Below are 23461 nucleotides of genomic sequence, written 5' to 3'. Positions count from 1 at the left end.
TAAGCCTTATTGTGTTCTTCCCTCTCTTCCAGCAGCAAAAATTACTTTTCACAATAATCTATGTTTCTGCATCTGCCAGATGTCAACAAACAGTCCACCAGTAGGGGATAAAAGTAGAATACTGCAGATGCTGGAAATCTGAAGTGAAAACAGAAAATGCTGGAAAAACTCAGCAGGTCTGGCAGCACCTGTGGAGAGAGAAACAGAGTTAACGTTTTGAGTCCGTATGGCTCTGGAGAAGAATCATACAGGTTTGAAACGCTAACTCTGTTTCTCTCTCTACAGATGCTGCCAGACCTGCTGAGTTTTTCCAGCATTTTCTGTTTTTACCACAAGTAGGGGATGTTTGCAGAATAGGAACTCTCATCGCAAACTTAATCATTGAATTCCTGCAATGCCAAATCCTTCTACATACCCTCATAAGTCAATATTTTTAAACAGACCCCCATTTCCCCCTTGTCTTAGTGGTATTTCATACTTCTCAAGATAGCGCTTTTAAAAGAGAAGCCAATCTCCGGACAGGAGGTGAGGGTTGAGAGAGTTTCCTTTTGGCCATTATCTCTTTCGATCCATCTGTCTGGGGTGTAAACCACTTCGATGAAAACAGGCTCAAGGGGCAGAATGGCCTCTCTCTACGAAGGGATGAAAGTGCAATATCCATTCTCTTGTGGCTGAGATATTTTCTAATATAGTGAGCATAGATTTTACTCTCTCCTGTCAGTCACAGGGGCAGTGTAGTTTGAGGGTTGGGAGAAGGACAGGGAAAGTGGACAATATTTGTGGACAATTTAATCAATTCCAAATGAATGTTTTATAGGGCATATTTTGCCAAGTATCAGCTTCTCCTCTTTCATAAGCAAGAATTGGTTATGAGATGACTTCTGAAGTTCCTGTTTTGTTTTCTTCTTTCCAGCACTCATAGCGAACAATCAAAATGTATCCTGTCACAAAGGTAGGAGCTGAATGGGAAATTGAATAATCTCTGGGTATCAGTTGTCAATTGCTCTGTCTGGCTCACAGTAATGTTGAGAGTTTGGAATAGGTTGCCAGTTGGAAAAAAACAAGAAATGATGGAGGAGGAGGTGGGGGTTCTGGTAAGACCTTCTCAGGTTTTAACTATAGATTAAGAATCAAAACCTGATGTAGTATTAACCTTCAAGAAAGTTAGATAGCCTGTTAAACAGAGAACTGACTGGAGTGGCAGTTATCTGTTAATCATACTATTGCACAGCATCTTTCTGTTGCTGCACTCTGTTGAGGAAGAAGGTAGTCCAATGATTTCATGATCTGTGTCTGCATATTGCCAAGTAAGTAGTGATCACATGTGTGATCAAATACATAACTCGCTAAATGTTGCGACGTAGGTGAACAAGACCAGAATAAGAACAAACCTGTGCACTGGGATTCATTTGTGATTCAATTGGAAAGTAAGGTTAAACTTGCATAAAACCTTGGTTAGACCCCACTCAGAATATGGTGCGCAATTTGGGTTTCTAAATTACAAAAGAAATATAGAGGCATTGGTGAAAATGGAAAAAAGATTTACAAGGATGGTACGATCAGTAAGGGGCGCACACGGCAACTACGTGAGACTAAGACGGAGGCTGAGTGAGTAGCAAGTTAGGTTCATGTGGTAAGTTCTGGTAAGACCTTTTCAGGTTTTAACTATAGATTAAAAATCAAAATCTGACTTAGTACTAATCTTCAAGTAAGTTAGATAGCCTGATAAACAGAGGACTGACTGGAGTGGTAGTTATCTGTCAATCACCTGAAAGCAGTTGGTTCAGGTGGTGTTAATTACTTGTAGCAGGAAGCTAAACTATAGTGACTCATCAGAAGATCTATATAAGAGACAAGTTTTCAAACCATACAATCAGTAAAGGGTGCGCAAGGAGACTGGCGACTACGCTGGAATCTCTGGATTTTTACCTGAGCCACATGCAAATTGGCATAGAGTACATAAAATTAGGGAGATGAATATATGGTTCAAAGACTGGTTTGGGAGAAGTGGGTTCTTGTTTATGGGGCACTTGCACCAGTACTGGGGAAGGTGGGGGCTGTACTGTTGGGTCTACACCTGAACCGTGCTGGGATGAGTGTTCTTGCGAATTGCATAATTAGGGAAGTAGAGAGGTCTTTAAACTAAACAAGGGTGAAGAGGGTTGGGGGGAGGGGTGAGGGATCAAGCTTGGAGAGATGTCACAAATCAAGGGAACATATTTCTTATGTTCATATGTTCGTATACTAGAACTGAGACGTTGTACCTATCAGAAAAGATTGAACAGACAGGAGCTTTTTTTTGAATAGAAAAGATATGGTTGGGAGGTGACCTGGTAGAGGCTTTTAAAAGTATGAAATGGTTCGATAAGAAGGTGTTCCCACTTGTGTAGGATCCAAAAAATAGGAGGCATGAAATGGGATAGTCACAGCTAAATCCAGTAGGGAATTCAGAAGAAACTTCTTTACCCAAAGCATGTGAAAGATTCTACCACAAGAACTTGTTAAACCAAATAGCTTGGATGCATTTAAGGAGAAACTAGTAGATGAGGGAGAAGAGAATAGAAGGTTATGCTGATAGGGTTAGAGGAAAAGGAATGGGTGCACGCCTGCCTGGAGCATAAAAGCAGCATCGATCGGTTGGGCTGAATGACCTGAGTCTGTGCTCCTGACTGGATGTAACTCCATGTTTTGTTATTGTACTGTGTTGGGAGCTGGTGTGTACCAATAATTTCATAATTGTGTGCCCGCAAATGACTCACTAATTCATTGTGATGAACAGTGTGTGGAATGTAATGAACATGTTCACTTTTGTAACCACGTTCATGTGATGTGGGAAGATACCCTTCAATTTTTCTGTAGGTTTTTAATGATCCAATCCATGGACACATTGAGCTGCACCCACTCCTCGTCCGGATCATTGACACGCCACAGTTCCAGAGGCTTCGCTTCATCAAGCAGCTGGGTGGGGTGTACTTTGTATATCCTGGGGCTTCACACAACAGATTTGAACACTCCATAGGGTAAGGATTTGGGAAGGAATTCCGAATATTTAATTTTGGAAGAAGATTGGGGTCATTTCTTTTAAAATTTTTAGGTCATCAACCTGAAATATTAACTCTGGTTTCCTCTCTCCACAAATGCTGCTTCACCTGCTGAGCATTTCCAGTGTTTTCAGTTTGTAGGTCTTATCTTGCTTTGTATACCTTGATGTCAAACTTTGCTTTTCAAGGCTCCTGTGAAGCAGCTTGGGATCTTTTATTATGTTTAGGTGCTATATATGTTTTTTTTCATCACGTTGGTGTTTGTAGGATTTTGCTATGCAAAAATGGGTTGTTGAGTTTTGTATACTCCGACAATTAAGATTCCTCAAAAGTAATTTTTTAGTTGTGAAGCGATTTGGAACATGGTGAATATGTGAAAAGCTCAATATATTAATACACGTTTTTTTCTTACCAACATCTCATAAAGGGATTTGGTTGCAGGTTTATTATTTTGATTCTGATGGATTAAAACTGCAGTTCTGTAAAGATAGATCTAGGTCTACACTTCAAGGGCTTCACAAGAATATTTTTTTTATGTGAATGGCACTGGCAAGGCCAGTGTTCGTTGCCCATCCCTAATTGCCCTTGAACTGAGTGGCTTGTTAGGCCACTTCAGAGGGCAGTTAAGAGTTAACCACATTGCCTTGGGTCTGGAGTCACATGTAGGCCAGATCAGGGTAAGGACAGCTGTTATGACCGATGTAGTTGGTAAAGCGAAGTTATTTAAAAATCCCAGAGGGAAACCTTAAACAACTGTCATAACCTATAATTTTAAGTGTTATGTTTGAGATGCGACTCTAAATTCAGGAATCAGACCACCAGTTCTTGAGGTTTTACGTTAAACTAAGTTAAACATTTTATTAATTTACACGGGTTAAAATATATGTACACATGGCTACAAATTACTATTATCATAACTTTAAACAAATTCCCAAACTAATCCCCATTAAGGCAACAGCAACCTATAGACTTAACCAGACACCAGCAAAGCATTTTCACCTTACGAATTCAAAATGAGGTTATTTTCACTTTGGTTCCTGTGGAGTCAGTTGGAGGCTTACAGCTGCCTTTTGATCTCACATTGCCTCTGCTCTGCATACCCGAAAACTACTGAAGTTAAACCTACCACCACTCATTGTATCACCAGCCTCTTTGAACTCCACCTTTTAACAATGAAACCTCTTTCACAGTGCCAATTTTATTAGTGATCTAAAAGTATTGCTTGGTAGCTGCTAGGTAGGCATCAGTTTTCACCCCACTTCTTGAATGCTCTATTCAACAAAATGCAAATGCGCACTTTCACTCTTACATATCAAAACTAGTACACATCAAAGCACCCAGACTAGCTGTCTTTAATCCAATTAATGCACACCAACAGACTAAATCTCTATCTGATAAGAAAAATATTTTCCAATAATATTATATACGTTAATAGCTTCATGATGCCAGCAGACATGTTAGTCAATCAGATGGGTTTTTTTAATGGCAATCCAATAGTTTCATGGTTGCTATTTACTAAGGCTAGCTTTTTAAGCCAGATTTATTTATTTACTGAATTTAAACTCCCCAGCTGCTATGGTGGGATTTGAATCTGAGCCCCTGGATGACTAGTCCAGTAACATTACCATTATGCTACTGCCCCACTGTACATTAAACTGTCAGATCAGATGTGATGGTTTCACACACAGCCACTTTCAAGCTGACTGGACTATAAACAGTGTTTGAACATACATGTCTCAGCCGCAAAAAAAAATGAAGACTTTCATTTATATAGGGCCTTTCACCACCTCAGGATGTCCTAAAGCAATCTGCAGCCAACGGAGTACCTTTGAAATTAATTACTTTTGAAAGTTCTGATGTTGGAATTGCAACAGCTAATTTGCAATCAGCAAGTCACACTCAAATAGCAATGCGGCAATCAGTTCTGATGTTGATTAAGGGATAAATATCGTCCAGGGGACTGAAACATTGAAAGATAGAAACGTGGAATGATCTATGGTACAGAAGGAGGCCATTCAGCCCATCATGTCAGTGTTGGCCAAGAAAGAGCTATCTAGCCTAATCCCACCTTCCAGCTCTTGGTCCATAGCCTTGTAGCTTATAACATATCCAATTGTTTTTGCAAATTTCATGAAGGTTTCTGCCTCTACCATCTTTTCAGGCAGGGAGTTCCAGACTGCCAACACCTGTTGAGTGGGAAAAAAAATACTCCTCAAATCCCCTCTAATCAAATTACTTTAAATCAATGCCTCATTGTTATTGACCTCTCTGCTTTTAGAAATATTGTAGGTTCTTCCTGTCCACTTTATTTCGGCGCCTTATAATTATACTTCAACTAAGCTTCCCTCCAGTCTTCTCTTTTCCAAAGGAAACCCCAGCCTATCCAATGTTTCTTCTTAGCTAAAATTCTCCAATCCTGACAACATCCTCTGACCGGCTTCTCTCTCTCTCTCTCTCTCCCCCTCTCTCTCAATCGAAGCAACTCACTCATTTGCCTGGCTTTTTCACATCTCTCCCTCTCTCACTCATTCTCACCAGGATTGCCTTACTTCCCAGGTACTCTTTCTCTTTCACCATCAAAATAATTCACTTTTCTGGCCTGCCTCACCTCTCTTTTTTTATTGTTTCACGGGATGTGGGCGTCGCTGGAAAGGCCAGGACTCGTTGCCCATCCCTAATTGCCCTTGCACTCAGTGGCTTGCTTGGCCATTTCAGAGGGCAGTTAAGAGTCAACCAGATTGCTGTGGGTCTGGAGTCACATGTAGGCCAGACCAGGTAAGGATGGCAGATTTTCCTTCCCTAAAGGACATAGCTCTTAGTCTCTCACCTGCACTAGCTCACATCTCTGCCTCCCTATAACACTCTTACTTGGCCTTCCTTACTTCTTTCTTTTTCTCCCTCTCTCTAACTCACCTCCCTCACACTCTCTTGCTTGGCTTGACTCAAATCTTTCTCTCACTTTTTTCTTTCATTCTCTTGCCTGGAACCCCTTACCAAATCTCTCTTTCACCTTCCCAATAACTCTCTCAATTGGACTGCCTCACATTTTCCATTCTCTCTCTCTCTCAAACATTCTTCACTATCTTGGTTTGGCCTTCCTCACCCCTCTCTTGCTGTGACTCTCAGTAACTCTCTCATCTGCCCTACATTACTTTCCCCCTTGTCTCACATTTCACTTTGAAATAGTGTCATAGGGCCTGCTAAATCCACCTGATAAAGCAAGCAGAGCCTCAGTGCAATGTCTCATCTGAAGGATGGCACCTTTAACAGTGCAACACTCCTTCGGGATTGGCACTTAGATTTATGCGCACGGGTCTCTGGATTGGGACTTGAACCCACAATCTTCTGACTCAGGTGAGAGTGCTACTCACTGAGGCCCGATCAATACAGCTGAGTAATTGCACAATGCGGGTGGGGACCTGGGATTCACTGCCTGAGAGGGTGGTGGAGGCAGAAACCCTCCATGCAGTTAAAAAAACACTTGGATATGCACTTGAAGTGCTGTTAATCTACAGGGCTACGGACTGAGAGTTGGAAAGTGGGATTCGGCTGGATAGCTCTTTTTTGACCAACAGACATGATGGGCTGAATGGCCTCCTTCTGTACTCTCAAATGTTCTATATGTCTATGTTTGCAAGAAATTGGGTGTTACTGTATTAGGAACTCCATGACAGTTGCTGTCTAAAGAATTGGGTGTCCTTATTTAAACTCTCTGTTTTGCCCCTGCAGTGTGGGATATCTGGCAGGCCAGTTGGTAAAAGGTCTCAAAGAGCGGCAACAGGAACTGGGGATTAATCAGAACGATATATTATGTGTGCAGATTGCAGGACTTTGCCACGATCTGGGTGAGTGAGCAGATCTGAAGGAGCTGGTAGAGCGGGATCCTTTTTTCAAAAAAATTTGTTCCTGGGATGTGAGCATTGCAAGCTAGGGCAGCATTTACTGCCATTGAGAAGGTAGGGGTGAGCTGCCTTCTTTAACCATTGCAGTCCATGTGGTGTAGGTTCACTCACAGTGCTTTCTGTAATGATCTGATGCATCTGTGTGGTTTGCTAGGTGATTTCAGAGGACCATTAAGAGTCAACTATATTACTGTGGATCTGAAATCCTTTCCCAGTATGGCCTACTTGTGATGACAGATCACCTAGCAAACCACACAGATGCATCAGATCGTTACAGAAAGCACTGTGAGTGAATCTACACCACATGGACTGCAATGGTTAAAGAAGGTGGCTCACCCCCTACCTTCTCAATGGCAATAAATTCTGCCCTAGCTAGCAATGCTCACATGCTCCTGAGGGACATCAGTGAATCAGATAGGTTTTTATGGCAATCTATTAGTTTCATGATTATTCTTAACGAGAGTAGCATTTTATTCCAGATTTATTAATTGAATTGAAGATCCCCCCAGCTGCCGTGGTGGGATTTAAACTCATGTTCTAGAGCATTAGTCCAGGCCTTTGGATTATTAGTGCAGTGCATTACCATAATGCTATAGTCCTCTTTGTGTGTGTAATTTAAAAAAAAAGTAAGATTATAACGTTGACTTGCTTTAAGACTTGGGCTCAAAACGAACAGGGATGCATCTTTCTTATCCAAAGTGCTCAATGGGTGAAGGCATCACCCAGCGTAACAGTAAAGTCTACAGTTCGATGGATTCCAGGTTCGATTCCCAGTCTTACTTAACAAGGGTTGTAGTTAGACACTCCAGCGATCCTGAACAAAATTCTTCCAGGGTTTGTGACTATCCACACTATTGGCAGAATGTTCACACATCAAGTGAGGGTAGGATGGGACTCAGCTGTGACGCTCTCTCCATTACCAAATATCCCATCAGGACTGACTATAATGTCTCGTACATGAAGAACAGCCACAAGTGTGAAGTTATTGTAGGTCACCAATTCCTACAGTGTCCCAGTAAGAATTATTAGTTTTAGGAAATGAAGAGGGAGAAGAGATGTTGAATGAAATCACTGTCCACTCCTATCAAGTCACTACGGTGACTGCTTACTGTGACAACTGTATGGTTTTGTAGAGCATTGTGAAATGCTGATTGTTGGGACATTTTAGGCTTGTTACAAGACACATGGGGCGACTTCATTGATAGCTGGAGAATGCTGCATGATTCCTTGACAGCCAGTACAGACACGATCAGCCAAATGGCTTCCTTGCATAAATTTCTGCAAATTTCTATAAATCTAAACCATTACTAACTTTAAAGTTAGCAAAATATCACAGGTTATTAACCTTTAGGTCCATCCCCTCTCCCACCACTAGTTGGATGGATGTTCCAGTCTACACTTAGGCCTGAACTTTTGCTCCTGGTTCAGGAGTGCAGAGCCAGGACAATTCCCAGCTCCGTAAACCTGACTCAGGAGGAAGTGCCCTGGAAGGTTGGATTTTCATTTCTGTTTGAGTGGGTGGTGGTGGGGGGGGTGGGGGGGGGGGTGCGGGTTTTATGGGACCCATGGCTGGTGACTCTGGATGAGTGCGGGCACTGCCAGGTCCAAAGGTGGACTGGGCGGAAGACCTGCCTCAGTGCTCCAGCACTGTGTTGAAGTTAAAATAAACAACCCTCAGCCCTCATACCCCCTGACCTCCTACCCATCCTCCATTGCTCCTCATACCTTCATACAGCTACCCCATGTGATAAGGAAAGTTTGTGAAATCAGTCATGCAGCACTAATCCTGTAATGATAGGCTTATGTCAACAGAGTGAAATCACAAGCACTGATTTCTTTTAACAGTGCACACAGTTTTTTTTCAAATTTTATAGGGCAGGAGTTTTAAATGCCTTGATAGTTTAACAGCTCCATTTCCCAGCTCCTTTTGACAGGTCTCTTTGACAGCTCAAATGAGCTCAACAGTTCCAGTGAGCTTATGCACTTTTTGCACACATTCACGCCTAATTTTAACAATCCTAAGAGCCCCTTTCCTCTCCCAAAGGGGGAATGACTTCACCAAAAGGTGCTTTGGGATCATATCCAGAAGGGGACCTTATTTCTCCAAAAGGGTACCCTCCTTCTCCAAAGTACTCTAGAGCTTTAGACCTCATAAAGAGCACAAGTCGTGTTTTGGACATCCCACTAGTGAAAACCAGATCCGCCTGAGGCCGCTGCACTTTAACATGTGCAGTTGCCTCCGTGAACCACGGATGTGCACATTAGAACCCACCCCCATTCCCCCCCCACCCCACCCCCACAACCTCCATGAAAATGGTATGTCCCATGTTTGGCTGCGGGACTTCCAGATTCTGGCCTCCTGAGCCTGATTTGTAATGATGGAGAGGCTCTCCATCATTATGAAAATTCAGGCCTTAGTGTCTGCCCCTTGCTTGAAGCTACTCTAGCACTTGGCCACAGATTCCTGATACTAGAGCAAGGGGGTCACAATCTCAGGATACGGGGTAGGCCATTTAGGACTGAAATGAGGAGAAACTTCTTCACTCAGAAGGTGGTGAACGTGTGGGATTCTCAACCGCAGGAGGCTGTGGAGGCCAAGTCACTGAATATATTTAAGATGGAAATAGTTAGATTTCGAGACTCTAAAGGCGCCATGGGGCATGGGGAGAGTGCGGGAGTATAACGTTGAGATAGAGGATCAGCCATGATCATACTGAATGGTGGAACAGGCTCGAAGGTCCAAATGACCTACTCCTGCTCCTATTTAATATGTTTCTATGTGTGAAAAGTATGAAGTTGGAACAGTTGAAATAGGAATGAAGTTCAAATTTAGATCTTCCACTTAGCAGTAGCAACATTCCTATATAACTAGGACTAAATCAGTATAAAGTTTAGCCAAAGAGATACCTCAGATTATTAACTTTTGAAGTTTTACAAGGTACCACATAATTAACTTTCTAAACTACCAACCTTGACGCATGTAACATGTTTTATTTTCTCAGGTCATGGGCCATTTTCCCACTTGTATGATGGAGTATTTATCCCTCGTGTTCGACCAGATGTGAAATGGAAGGTAATGCTACCTGTAGAGTCTGAGTGATGCAGAGTGTTACAAGGAACTATGGCATGAACTGGACTTCATTATCATATCAATGGTGAATTGAAGAGATCAATGGGGATTAGATCACTCATCCCAAACCCTGCTGCCCGTATATCAAATCACAAGTCCTGTTCACCCATCATCCCTGTGCTTGCTGACCTATATCTGTGCCCAGTCCAGCAACATGTCGATTTTAAAATTCTCACCCTTGTGCTCAAATCCCTCCATAGCCTCTCTTCTTCCTATCTCTGTAACCTCTTCCAGCCCCGGAAGGCTTCAATATCTCTTAGCTCTTCCAATTCCTGTCTCTTGCGCATCTCTAATTTCTTTCACTCCACCAATGGTGGCGATGCCTTCAGCCATTTGGCCACAAGCTCTGGAAATCTCTCCTCTCTGTCTGTTTCTCCTTCTTTAAGTTGCTCTTTACAACCAACTCTTTGATCATATGTACCTCGGTAATCCAATTTTGTTTGGTAATACTCCCAGGAACGTTTGAGAACTCTGGGTCTATACTCGATGGAGTTTAGAAGGATGAGGGGGGATCTGATTGAAACTTACAGAATACTGAAAGGCCTGGATAGAGTGAACGTGGGGAAGATGTTTTCATTAGTAGGAGAGACTAGGACCCGAGGGCACAGCCTCAGAGTAAAGGGAAGACCTTTTAGAACAGAGATGAGGAGAAACTTCTTTAGCCAGAGAGTGGTGAATCTATGGAATTCATTGCCACAGAAGGCTGTGGAGGCCAGGTCATTGAGTGTATTTAAGACCGAGATAGATAGGTTCTTGATTGGTAAGGGGATCAAAGGTTACGGGGAGAAGGCGGGAGAATGGGGTTGAGAAACTTATCAGCCATGATTGAATGGCGGAGCAGACTCGATGGGCCGAATGGCCTAATTTCTGCTCCTATGTCTTATGGTCTTATGGTCTTATGAAGCATCTTGGGACATTTTATTACATTAAAGGCCCAATATCAATGAAAGATGTGTGACTTAAAAATGTTTGATGCTGACACTGGTGCAAAAAGTAGGAAAACGTTGCAACCATGAGCACATTTCACATTTATCGGTTCAATGAAATGTGAATAAATTCTTAACAAAACCTATGGGGCTAGAAATTTGTTTGCATTTAATGACATTCCAGAGGCCAACCGCCATTTCCAGGGTGCGATGCACCTCGTGCTTTCTGCATGACCTGTGCTGCATTGCTGGAGGAGAGAGAACATATAGGAGAGTCCCCCTTGTATGCAATGAAAGATCTTGAATCAGCACTGCCCTGATGTGACACAACCAAATCAGTGGATGTGACACCAGGATTCCAAACTTGGGCAACACATGTGCAAGCAGCCTCTTTGTTGTTCACTCTGCAAACAACAAGCATGATGGGCCCTGCGCTTGCATGGGCCAGGCACCCAATTACAGGTAAGGTAACCTTTTGAATCATTTTCTATTGTCACCTGTCTGCACCGTTTTTAGAGATGTCGTGGTGAGTTTGTGGATTTGCCGGAGAGTGTTGTGGTATCCTCTCAGTACGGGGGTCGGTGGGGAAGGGGGACAGGGGAGGAAGAATAGGTTATCTATCCACACAGGTTGCAACCATCAGCCTCATCGTACTGTTCTCTAGGTTGCAACAGGGAATTGGGACAGCAGAGGCAGTGCCTCTGGGTCTGCAGGACAACAGGGAGTTGGGGCAGAGGCTGCAGAGAAATCAAACTCTGTCAAATTGGAGTTAAATTTTCCATGCCCATTGAAAATGTCTGGAAGGCCAGCCAATGCACCAAGCATCTTGATGTGCGTACCCATCAGCGCTCTCTCATACGCTGCCCCATTGAGCTCCTCATCTGCAACGGATCTCATCTGCGAACTCCTCCTCCAGCTAGCTGCCAAAACAAACCACCCTTCGCCCCTGGCCTGGCCACTCATGCCAAAATGACGATACACGCTGATCCCAACTCTCTACTGGGCTCCAAGTTAAGTGTAGTGCTGGTATCTGGGTAGGTTCTTTTTCAAACCTGTTCTGCCATCTAACGAGATTGAGGCTGATCTGTGATCTAACTCCACATACTCATCTTTGCTCTAAATCTCTTCATACCTTTGGTTGACAAAAATCTATCAATTTCAAACTTAATGTTACCAATTGATCGATCAACAATTACCTTTTGCGGAAGAGAGTTTCAAACTTCTACCATCCTTTGCATGTAGAAGTGTCTCCCAATTTGACGCTCGAAAGGCCTGGCTCTAATTTTTAGACTGTGACCTGTAGTCCTAAATTCCCCAACCAGCAGGAATAGTCTCTCTCTATCTACCCAACTGGTTCCCCATAATATCTTGAACACTTGATCAAATCACCCCTTAATCTTCTAAATTCCAGGGAGTGTTAAGGACAATTTAACCCTTGGGGTCCAGGCAACTTTCAGGTAGATATAGGCTGGAGTCCCTCTGAGGCCAATATATCTCTCTGCAGCTTCTTTGTGGCCTCCTCACAGCTTACATTCCCACCTGGCTTTGTATTCTCAGCAAACTTGGAAGAATTACTCTCCGTCTCTTCGTCTAAGTCAGTTATATTGTAAATAGCTGAAGTCCCAGCACGGATCCTTGCGGAACCCCACTAGTTATAGTCTGCCAATTTGAAAATATCCCATTTATCCCTATAGTCTTTTGTACTTCCTAGGGTTTTGTGACCAGAACTGCTCTCAGTACTCCAGGTGTGGTCTAAATAGGGCTTTGTACAGCTGAAGCACGACTTATACACCCCGCCCCCTGTATTCTGATCATCCGGAAATAAAGGGCAGCATTTCACTAGCTTTCTTGTGTCAGTCTTCACTGTGGAAAGCACAAATTACATACCAGAAATAGACAGTACTGAAGAAGCTAAGAGTGAGGAACTTAAAGTAATTAATATCAGCATAGAAAAAGGGGACTAAAAGTTGAGCAATCTCCAGGACTTGATGCTTACATGCTAGGGTTCTAAAAGAGATAGTGTCTGCCGGGTTATGATTTTCCAAAGCTCCCTAGATTTTAGAATGGTCCAAGTGGATTGTAACACTACTATTTAAGAAAGGAGGGAGAGAGAACTATAATGAACTATAGGCCACTTAGCCTGACATCAGTCACCTGGATAATGCTGGAACCTGTTATTAAGGAAGTTTTAACAAAGCACGTAGAAAATCACAGTATCAGATGCTGTCAACATGGTTTTACAAAAAGGAAGCTGTGTTTGGCAAATTAATCGAGGTTTTTTTGAAGTAAGGTAGACAAAGGGGAACCAGTAGTTGTGGAATACTTGGATTTACAAAAGAAACTACCAAGAGACAGGGTATTTTCAAGTTGGCAGGCTATAACTAGTGGAGTTCTGCGAGGGTCTGTGCTGGGACTTCAGCTATTTACAATATTACTGACTTAGATGAAGAGATTGAGAGTAAATTTTCCAAGTTTGTTGAAAATACAAAGCTAGGTGGGAATGTAAGCTGTGAGGAGGCCACTTGCTGCTTGCTACAGCCCCCATCCCCCACCCCTGTCGCCTTCACTCACCTCTGGCCCGAGATCCAGTGATGATCTTTGGCCTCGGGTGGGTGTCATACTGGCAGCAGCCACCGCCTTCCCGGTGGCGCTGCTGTTCAATAGAGCTGCTAGACTCTGATTGGCCAACAGCTCTGGATGGGCGCTCTTCCGCCCCAGGGTTCTTGATCCCAGGGACTGCCCGCTGCTGGCCTCTCAAGTGGCTGATTTGCACATGATGTGGTATGTTTTATCAAAAAGAGGCAATGGGGGCTCTCGCTGGCTCTCTAGCCAGTGGCTGAGACCCCCATTGCTTCCATAAGATTCTGCCCCGTGTGTTTGTGTAAAGAGCACTTATTTTAGCCACATACCCTAACCTGTCTTAGATTTTACTCTGCCTGCCTCTTGTTTTTCTCTCCTGGTTTAATTATTTTACAACTTTTCGTTTTCCCTTTCCTTGTAATGCCTCAAGCACAATTTCTGACTGTTACACTATTCCCTCCTCTTTCATTTGCTTTCAAACTATTTATACTGTCTTTTCCAGCTGAGCCCTCCTTCTCTCCCTCAGCTCCACATTTACAAGTTTCAAATCCTTGTGACTGCCCTATTTATCCTTTCTGCATGTACCCTGTTTCCAGCCCAGTTCAGGTGGAGCCCATCCGAGTGGCACAGTTGCTTCCTGTCCAATAAGTGCCTGTGTCCCATGAAATGGAACTCTTCTTCTTTCCCACACCACTCCTTCAGCTGTGTGTTCACTTCCTTCACCCGTTTTTCTCTAGGTCAATTTGCATGTGACTCGGGCAATAGTCCAGAAATTATAACTCGTGAGGTCCTGTTCTTTGATTTAGCCCTTAGTACCTGGAGGTAGTGACATAGTGGTATTGTCACTGGACTAGTAATCCAGAGTAATGCTCTGGGGACCAATCCCACCACCGCGGATGGTGAAATTTGAATTCAGTAAAAATCTGGAATTAAAAGTCTGATGATGACCATGAAACCATTGTTGATTGTTGTAAAATCCCATCTGGTTCACTAATGTCCTTTAGGGAAGGAAATCTGCTGTCCTCACCTGGTCTGGCCTACATGTGAATTCAGACCCACAGCAATGTCGTTGACTCTTAAATGTCCTCTGAACAAGGGCAATTAGGGATGGGTAATAAATGCTGGCCTAGGCAGTGACAGCCACATCCCATGAACGAATATAAAAAAAAATCTACAACCAAGACCTCTGGCTACTCACCCTGTGTTGTCGGTCCCAACATTGAACACAATGACTGGATCCTCCCCCTCCTTCTGATTCAAGCTGATTCAGGATGTCCCTCACCCTGATGCCAGTTGGCAACTTACGGTCTGGGATTCTTGATTGTGCTTGTGAAGGATGCTATCTGTCCCCAAGAATTGTTGAATCCACAATATTATGCTTCCCCTCCTTTACCAACATTCTGCCTGTCTTTTCCATGGTCTTTGCCCTTATGCTGATAGGTAGTAAGTGCATTGTATTGTTGGACAAGATCAGTTTCTGTGAATTTAATTTGTTGTTCATTGGCATAGATTGATGATCTTTGTTGTGTATTATAACAGCACGAGGATGCTTCGGTGACGATGTTTTATCACTTGATCTCATGCAATGGCCTGGAAGATGAGTTCAAGCACCATGGTCTAAATTTAGAAGATGACCTTTTATTTATCGAAGAGCAGATCAGAGGCCCAAAAATTGAGGCAACGAACCAAGGGCAGGGTTCAGAGGTAAGTGACAATGTTCAGCCAATAGAAAGGGAAGGAGGATGGTCTGTGCAAGGTAACTGCTTTAAAAGTAATAACGCATGCAGTGGTTATTTTTGTCTTGTGCACTAAATGATTCTGCTGTTGATATACTTTACAAATACTGTAGTGGAAAGGCTTGGATGATAAATGCAATTCATGGAACTGAGTGGTCCAGAAAGGCTGTAGGTTCAGTTCTTGTTCTGTGCTGAGTCTGGGATGAAGGGATTTGGGAAATGACAGTGAAGCTGTTAGAGTGTTGGAAAAACCCAACTGGCTCATTAATTTTGTTTAGAGAAGGAAGCCTGTTGTCCCTAGCTGATCTGTACCTAAACATGACTCTAGTCAACCACAAACATGGATCACTCTTAATTGCCCTCTGAATGATTCAGCAAGTTGGTTGCTCGTTACAAACTAATCTCTGCTGCAGGGGGAAGGATTAGCCAGATTCCAGCACTTATTTGCTATCCAAAAACTCTTATTTGGAAGTATGCATGTGTGATGCTGATTAAAAAAATGAACAGGCTTCGGTCTAATGCTCTCCACAGTTGAATAGTTTACTGATGCTCGTTGTCAAGGTGGAGGCTGCTTACTTGGCCAGTGCCTAGGGAACATGCCCCAGCATATATCTCCATAGTAAAAGCAAAATACTGCAGATGCTGGAAATCTGACACAAAAATAAAAATAGCCAGAAAAGCTCAGCAGGTCTGACAGCATCTGCGGAGAGGAACACAGTTAACGTTTCGAGTCCGTATGACTCTTCATCAGAACTAAGGAAATATAGAAATGAGGTGAAATATAAGCTGGTAGAGGGGGGTGGGACAGGTAGAGCTGGATAGAGGGCTAGCGATAGGTGGAGGCAAAGAAGAGATTGCCAAAGATGTCATAGACAAAAGAACAAAGAGGTGTTGACGGTGGTGATATTAGCTAAGGAATGTGCTAATGGTGACATTAAGGGTAGAAAGCAGGACGAGCAAGTGACAGATAGCCTTAGTGGGGGTGGAGTAGGGGAAAGGGATCGACATGGGCTAAAAGGGGGAGATAAAACAATGGATGGGAATACATTTAAAAATAATGGAAATAGGTGGGAAAAGAAAAATGTATTTAAAAAATATAAATAATTTAGAAATAATTAGAAAAAGGGGAATCCCCACCCCCTTTCTGATCCTCCTATGGCATCTTTTGGCAATCTACACCTATCACTGGCCCCCTATCCAGCTCTACCTGTCCCACCCACCCCCCTTAAACCAGCTTATATTTCATCTCATTTCTATTTTTCCTTGGTTCTGATGAAGAGTCATACGGACTCGAAACGTTAACTGTGTTCCTCTCCGCAGATGCTGTCAGACCTGCTGAGCTTTTCCAGCTATTTTTACTTTTGTTTTATATCTCTATAGTGTTAGGAGAGGCGATATAGGGGAAGAAACTGGTAAACCCTGGAGGACAGGAGTGCTGTACGGGGTTTGTAGCAATTAGTGGATGAGCTGCTATGCTACATCCTGACCCAGAACAGCATGGCAGAGCTCAGCTACTGGGTGAGGTGTTTCATTTCAGCAGCACTTGTTGTTCATAGTGTGAAGCTTGAAGATAAGGGGAATGAGAAAGAAGGGGCGACGAGATGCTTCTCAATATTGACTCTGTCCCGCGAGCTGCTTTTTGTATCTGACTTGTATCTTGTCTTTTCAGTGGCCGTACAAAGGCCGGCCCAAGGAGAAGGGCTTTCTGTATGAAATCGTCGCCAATAAGAGAAATGGGATTGATGTTGATAAATGGGATTATTTTGCCAGGTAAGCCTGCCCTCTCAATCTCCCCGGTCAGTTGGTGATGAACATCGCCTCAGTAATCCATTCCAGAAGAGCTCAGCAGGTGCATTACAAAGTTAAAGCAAGGGTGGCCGTTTCTGAGTTGTGATATTCTCTGTTTGAGGAGCGGCCCCAGACATTTGCATCAGACAGCACAAAAGGAGGCTGTTTAAACATTGTGCCTGTGCCAGCCCTCTGAAAGTACTACCAATTAGCCCCATTTCTCTGCTATTTCCACACACCTTGCACTTTTTGCCTATTTTATTATCTATCCAATATTCTTTTGAAAATGAATATTGAATGCGTTTTCATCACTCTTTCAGTTAATACATTCCAAACCACCAGACACACTGAGTTAAAAAAAATTCTCCTGATCTGACACTCCCAACCAGCTTTCTTAAATTAATTTACATCTGTCCCCTTTACTTACTGACCTTCGTGCCGGTGGATTATACCCAATATAGTTCACATAAAATATTTTTGTTCTAATTTTCTCCCTCCTTCTCCAAAAGGTGTTGACTCTCACTGAGGTGCGGTTTCAGTTGGCACTGGTAATTCTCCGGTGTTCACTCGAGTAGAGTGTGCGTGAATGTTGGAAGACTATTTGATCATATGAGGCATCACAGCTCAACTTGATGATGAATTCATTCGTTCAAAATGATGAAGTGGTTGAATATGATAGATATCGTGGGTTCAAGTCTCATCCCAAGATGAGCACAAAAATCAAGGGTCGCTCTAATGCAGCGCTGAGGGAGTGCTGACTTTCAGATGAGACTTTAAACTGGTGTCCAATCTGCCCCCTCACATGGATATAAAATATCCCATTGGCAATATTTTTTTGCTGAGCAGTGAAGTTATCCCCAGGTCCTAGCCACATTTATCCTTCAATCAACATCATAAAAACACGTTACTTTAATTACTCATTATCGCACTGTTGTTTTTGGGAGCTTCCTCCACATAAATTGGCTGCTGCATTTCCTACAACAGTGACTACACTTCAGAAGTACTACATTGGCTGTAAATTGCTTTGGGATGCGTTGAGGTCATGAAAGGCCCTATGTAAATGCAAGTCTTTCTTCAAACAGAGAAAATAATTTCTCTGGCGGGGAAATCCAGTACTTGGCAGCATAATGAAAACATAAACAGGTCATTTAGTTGTGAAATCAGGAAGCACTTTTTTCCCACTGGGCAGCTTATTGACAATTTTAAAGTACAACTCTCTTCGTATGCGGGTTGTGTGATGATTCAGCAGAATGTGTCACCATGTTAATTGAGATGATGTGAAGGCTGGGACTGATGATGTCTTGTTTCTGAAGGGACTGCTATCACCTGGGAATCCGGAACAACTTTGACTCTACACGTTTCCTCAAGTTTGCTCGAGTTTGTGATGCTGATGGAACAAAGCTGATTTGCACTCGAGATAAGGTGCCGCATGTTGTGAGATAGAATGGAGAGACCAGATTAGATTGTCGTTTTTTAAAAATAACATTCTGATTTACACCACCTTATCTCAGGCACACTAAAACTTGTAATACTGACATCAGTTAATTCAATGCAACAATTTTCAATTATTTTCCTCCCTCTACCTGCCTCTCGGAACCTCCTGGAAGGCATTTTTTAAATCATTCATTGGTTGTGGGCACCGCTGGCTAGGCCAGCATTTATTGCCCATCCCTAATTGCCCTTGAGAATATGGTGGCGAGCTGCCTTCTTGAACCGCTGCAGTCCATGACCCATCATAGAAATTTACAGCATAAGGAATAATGAGCTACAATTAATGTTATTGGTACTGAATTCCAACAATTTGCTGTTAGCTTGCTTCTGTAAGTATCTATCAGTGAATAAGACTATCTGACAGAATAAAAGTAAAATGCTGCGGATGTGAGAAATCTGAAATTAAAAAGAAAGTGTTGGATATACTCAGCAGGTCTGTGGAGAGAGAAACAGAGTTAACGTTTTGTGGCAAACATAATGATAAAGTGACTCCAGACAGTAGAAATGTGATGGGTTTTCTGCTGTAGAGAGGGGGTAGGGAAGGAAGAACAAAAAGGAAGGTCTGGGATAGGGTGGGAGGGATTAAATGACAAAGATGTCACGGAACAAAAGGTAGTGTCATTGGTAACAGTTATAACAAAGAAACAAAGCATTGGTCCAGAGTGAGTATGAATGCCCTCCATAGCTTCCCACCTCACTGACCCCCAACCCTGAACAGCCCGCTTGTACCTATGTCTAAAAATCCACAAACAGGACTGTCCTGATAGACCCATGTTTCAGCCTGTTCACGCCCCAGTGAGCTTATTTCTTCCTATCCTGACTCTATTTCTTCCTCCCCTTGTTCAGCCTCGTCCCACCTATATCCATGTTTCTGATGCTTCTGATTTCAGCAACTTACAGTTTCTTGCCCCTAACTTCCTCCTCTTCACTGTGGATGTTCAATCTCTCCACACCTCTGTCCCCTACCAGGATGGTCTGAAGGCACTCTGCTTCTTCCTTGAACAGAGGACCGAAATTTCCCCATTCACCCCCACCTCCCTCGCCTGGCTGAACCTGTTCCCGCTTTGAACAATTTCTCCTTTAACTTGTCTCACTTCCTCCAAATACAATGTGTGGCTGTGGGTGCCCACATGGGCCCTAGTTATGCCTGTCTTTTTGTGGGGTGTGTGGAATATTCCTTGTTCCAGTCCTAATCAGGCCCCTTCCACAACTCTTCCTGGTATGTTGGTGGCTCTATTGGTGCCATTTTCTGCTCTCACCCAGACATGGAAAGCCTCATCAACTTTGCTTCCAATTTCCACCTATCTTCCGCTTTCACATAGTCCGTCTCCAGCAATTCCCTTCCTCAAATTCTCTGTTTTCATTTCTGGGAATAAGCTATAAACTAACATTCATTATAAGCTTGCTAACTCCCACAGCCATCTTGACTACACTTCCTCACACCCTACACCTTGTAAGGATTCCATCCATTCCATTCTCCCACCTTGTCTGCGTTGCATCTGTTCTCTTGATGCAACCTTCCACAACAGTGCTTCTGACATGTCTTCCTTTTCCCTCAACAGAGGATTCACCCCCACTGTGGTCGACAGGGCTCCCAACCATATCTGACTCATTCCCCACACTTCTGCTCTCATCCCTTTTCCTCCCTCCCAGAACCGGGAGTGTGTTCCCCTTGTCTTCACTTTCCACCCCACCACACTCTCTATTCAAAGAATCATCCTCTGCCATTTCTGCCAACTCCAGCATGATGCCACCACGTCTTCCTCTCCCCTCCCCTGTCGGCATTCTGACGGGACTGTTCCCTCCGAGACACCGCAACTCAATCACCCCCAGCACCTCGTCCTCTTCCCACAGCACCTTCCCATGCAAACACAGGAGATGTGACACCTGACCTTTTGCCTCCTCTTTCCTCACCATTCAAGGCCCCAAACATTCCTTCCACGTGAAGCAGCAGATTTATTTGTACTTCTTTCAATTTAGTGTAGTGTATTAGCTGCTCACAATGCGGTCTTCTCTGCTCTGAGGAGATCAAACACAGATTGGGTGGCTGCTATGCAGAGCACCTTGACTCGGTTCACAAGCATGACCCTAAGCCTCCAGTCGCTTGCCATTTTAATTCTCCACCTTGCTCTCATGCTCACATTTCTCTCCTTGGCCTGTTGCAGTGTTCCAGTGAAGCTTAACCCACGGTTGAGGAACAGCACCTTATCTTCTGATTCACAGTCTTCTGGGCTCAACATTGAGTTTAACAACTTGAGACCATGATATTATCCTCCATTTTTGATTCTATTTTTTTCTTTTTTGCCATGTATCAGTTTGAATCTTGCTTTTCATGTTTTTGTGTTTGGACAGAGCTGTTCAGCTTATATTTCACCCCTCTCCTAATATTACTCAGTTCTGTTGAAGGGTCATAAGGACTCGAAACATCAAATCTTTTCTTCTCCGCCGATGCTGCCAGACCTGCTGAGTTTTTCCAGGTAATTCTGTTTTTGTTCTGTTCATTATTCTGCCATTCACATTCACTCTGGACCAATGCTTTGTTTCTTTACTACAGTCATTACCACTCCCTTTGCCTTTTGTTCCATGACATCTTTGTCATTTAATCTCTGTGTTATGGACAGGAGGGGGATTAATTTAAACAGCCCTGATTTCTCTTGTCACTACCCATTTGTAAACAGAAAGCTGCTTTTTTGGTTTTTGACTTCAACCTCTACAAGTGGTGGCTTATTTTCTCCAGCCCTTCAGTTCTGGAGTAATGCAACCCTCTATTAATAACCCCACATTAACTAAAGATAAGACAAAACAGGAGAGTTGGTTTATTTTACACAGGCACATAAAACACAGGAAGGGGTTTTGCAACGTTCACCCCTTTTTGCATTCACGCAATAAAAGAGGGATAAGGAAAAGAAAGGATTTCAGAGCAAAGACCATCATAAAAATAAGAATTATGGTTTCACACAAGTCCAGAGTCTAGAATTAACGTCCAAGGAATGTTCTTTTAGGTGGCTTTGTCTGGCAGAATTCCTGGTGTTGGTCCTAGGAACTCGGTTGCCAGTTGAGTCCGTTAAAGATACAGCAAAGTATTCTTGTACTACACCTAATAATTATTAGATATTTATACTATATCTATTATATTATATTGATATCTATTATATAATATTTATATCTAATAATTATAATATTTAAAAAAATATATTTTTTCTTTTCCCACATTCCTATTATTATTTTTAAGATTCATTTCCATCCATTGTTTTATCTCTACCTTTTAGCCCATTTCGATCCCCGCTCTCCTCACCCAACCCCCCCACACACTAGGGCCATTTGTCACTTACTCATCCTGCCTTCTACCCTTAAGGTCACCATTAGCACCTCCTTTAGCTAATATCACCAGAGCCAACACCCCTTTGTCCTTTTGTCTATGATATCTTTGGCAATCTCTCCTTTGCCTCCACCTCTCACTGGCCCTTTATCCAGCTCCACCTGTCCCACCCCCCCCTGAAACAGCTTATATTTCACCTCATTTTTATTCCTCTTTAGTTCTGATGAAGAGTCATACGGACTCGAAACGTTAACTGTGTTGCTCTCCACGGATGCTGTCAGACCTACTGAGTTTTTCCAGCAATTTTTGTTTTTGTTTCAGATTTCCAGCATCCACAGTATTTTGCTTTTATCAAAGTATTCTTTGTACCCTGGTATCAGTTCACTGTTTTGGCAAAATACAGGGTTATTTCTGGAAATCAGACTTGGAGAGAGATGGAGATCAAAGACAGGCTGCTAGCCTGGAGTCCGGTTCTCTTCAGAGGTTAAACTGCAATTGAAGGTAAAACTCAAGAGCTGTATAGTTCAAGAAATTCACACAGCTCAAGTCTCGGTCATGTGTCAGGATGGTTTCAGGTCGAGTGATTCAGCTAACGAGGCACCATTGTTAAAACCCATTGTGTTTTGAGCAGGTAACGGTGGAACGGTGGGTTAGCATAACATTGAAGATTAGGAGTCACAAATAGCTCTTTTTTTTTTATTCATTCATGGGATGTGGGCTTCACTGGCTGGGCCAGCATTTATTGCCCATCCCTAGTTGCTCTTGAAAAGGTGGTGATGAACTGCCTTCCTGAGTCACTGCAGCCACAAATGGAGTAGGTACACCCACAGTGGTGTTAGGAAGAGAGTTCCAGGATTTTGACCCAGTGACAGTGAAGGAACAGTGATATATTCCCAAGTCAGGATGGTGTGTGACTTGGAGGGGAACTTCCAGGCGGTGGTGTTCCCATCTGTCTGATGCCCTTGTCCTTCTGGATGGTAGTGGTCATGGGTTTGGAAGGTGTTGTCAAAGGAGCCTTGGTGAATTCCTGCAGTGCATTTTGTAGATGGTACACACTGCTGCTGCTGTGTGTCGGTGGTGGAGGGAGTGAATGTTTGTGGATGTGGTGCAAATCAAGCGGGCTGCTTTATCCTGGACAATGTCAAGCTTCTTGAGTGTTGTGGGAGCTGCACTCATCCAGGCAAGTAGGGAGTATTCCATCACACTCCTGACTTGTGCCTTGTTGATGGTGGACAGGCTTTGGGGAGTCAGGAGGGGAGTTACTCATCGCAGGATTCCTAGCCTCTGACCTGCTCTTATAGCTACAGTAATTTATATGGCTAGTCCAGTTCAGTTTCTGGTCAATGGTAACCCCCAGGATGTTGATAGCGGGGGATTCAATGATGGTATTGCCATTGAAAGTCAAGGGGCAATGGTTAGATTCTCTCTTGTTGGAGATGGTCAATGCCTGGCACTTGTGTGGTGCAAATGTTACTTGCCACTTGTCACCCTAAGTCTGGATATTGTCCAGGTCTTATTGCATTTGGACATGGACTGCTTCAGTATCTG

At 43.2% G+C, this 23461-nt stretch overlaps 1 protein-coding gene across 1 annotated transcript in view; it reads left to right on the top strand.

Moving 5' to 3' along the window:
- The window catches only part of samhd1 (SAM domain and HD domain 1), a 52449-nt gene that overhangs the window by 5621 nt on the left and 23367 nt on the right, over positions 1 to 23461 (top strand). Inside the window, exons 2-8 of the mRNA XM_078554879.1 lie at positions 914 to 952; positions 2860 to 3020; positions 6771 to 6886; positions 9946 to 10016; positions 15119 to 15283; positions 16985 to 17085; positions 18417 to 18525. Coding sequence (XP_078411005.1) covers positions 935 to 952; positions 2860 to 3020; positions 6771 to 6886; positions 9946 to 10016; positions 15119 to 15283; positions 16985 to 17085; positions 18417 to 18525 — 741 coding nt within the window. The 5' untranslated portion in view covers positions 914 to 934. The remainder of the gene's footprint in view (positions 1 to 913; positions 953 to 2859; positions 3021 to 6770; positions 6887 to 9945; positions 10017 to 15118; positions 15284 to 16984; positions 17086 to 18416; positions 18526 to 23461) is intronic.

Source organism: Cetorhinus maximus, chromosome 13, assembly GCF_964194155.1.
Source record: "Cetorhinus maximus chromosome 13, sCetMax3.hap1.1, whole genome shotgun sequence".
Lineage (NCBI taxonomy): Eukaryota > Metazoa > Chordata > Chondrichthyes > Lamniformes > Cetorhinidae > Cetorhinus > Cetorhinus maximus.
Note: the sequence above shows the minus strand (reverse complement) of the source record. Positions and strands in the feature narration are given on the sequence as shown.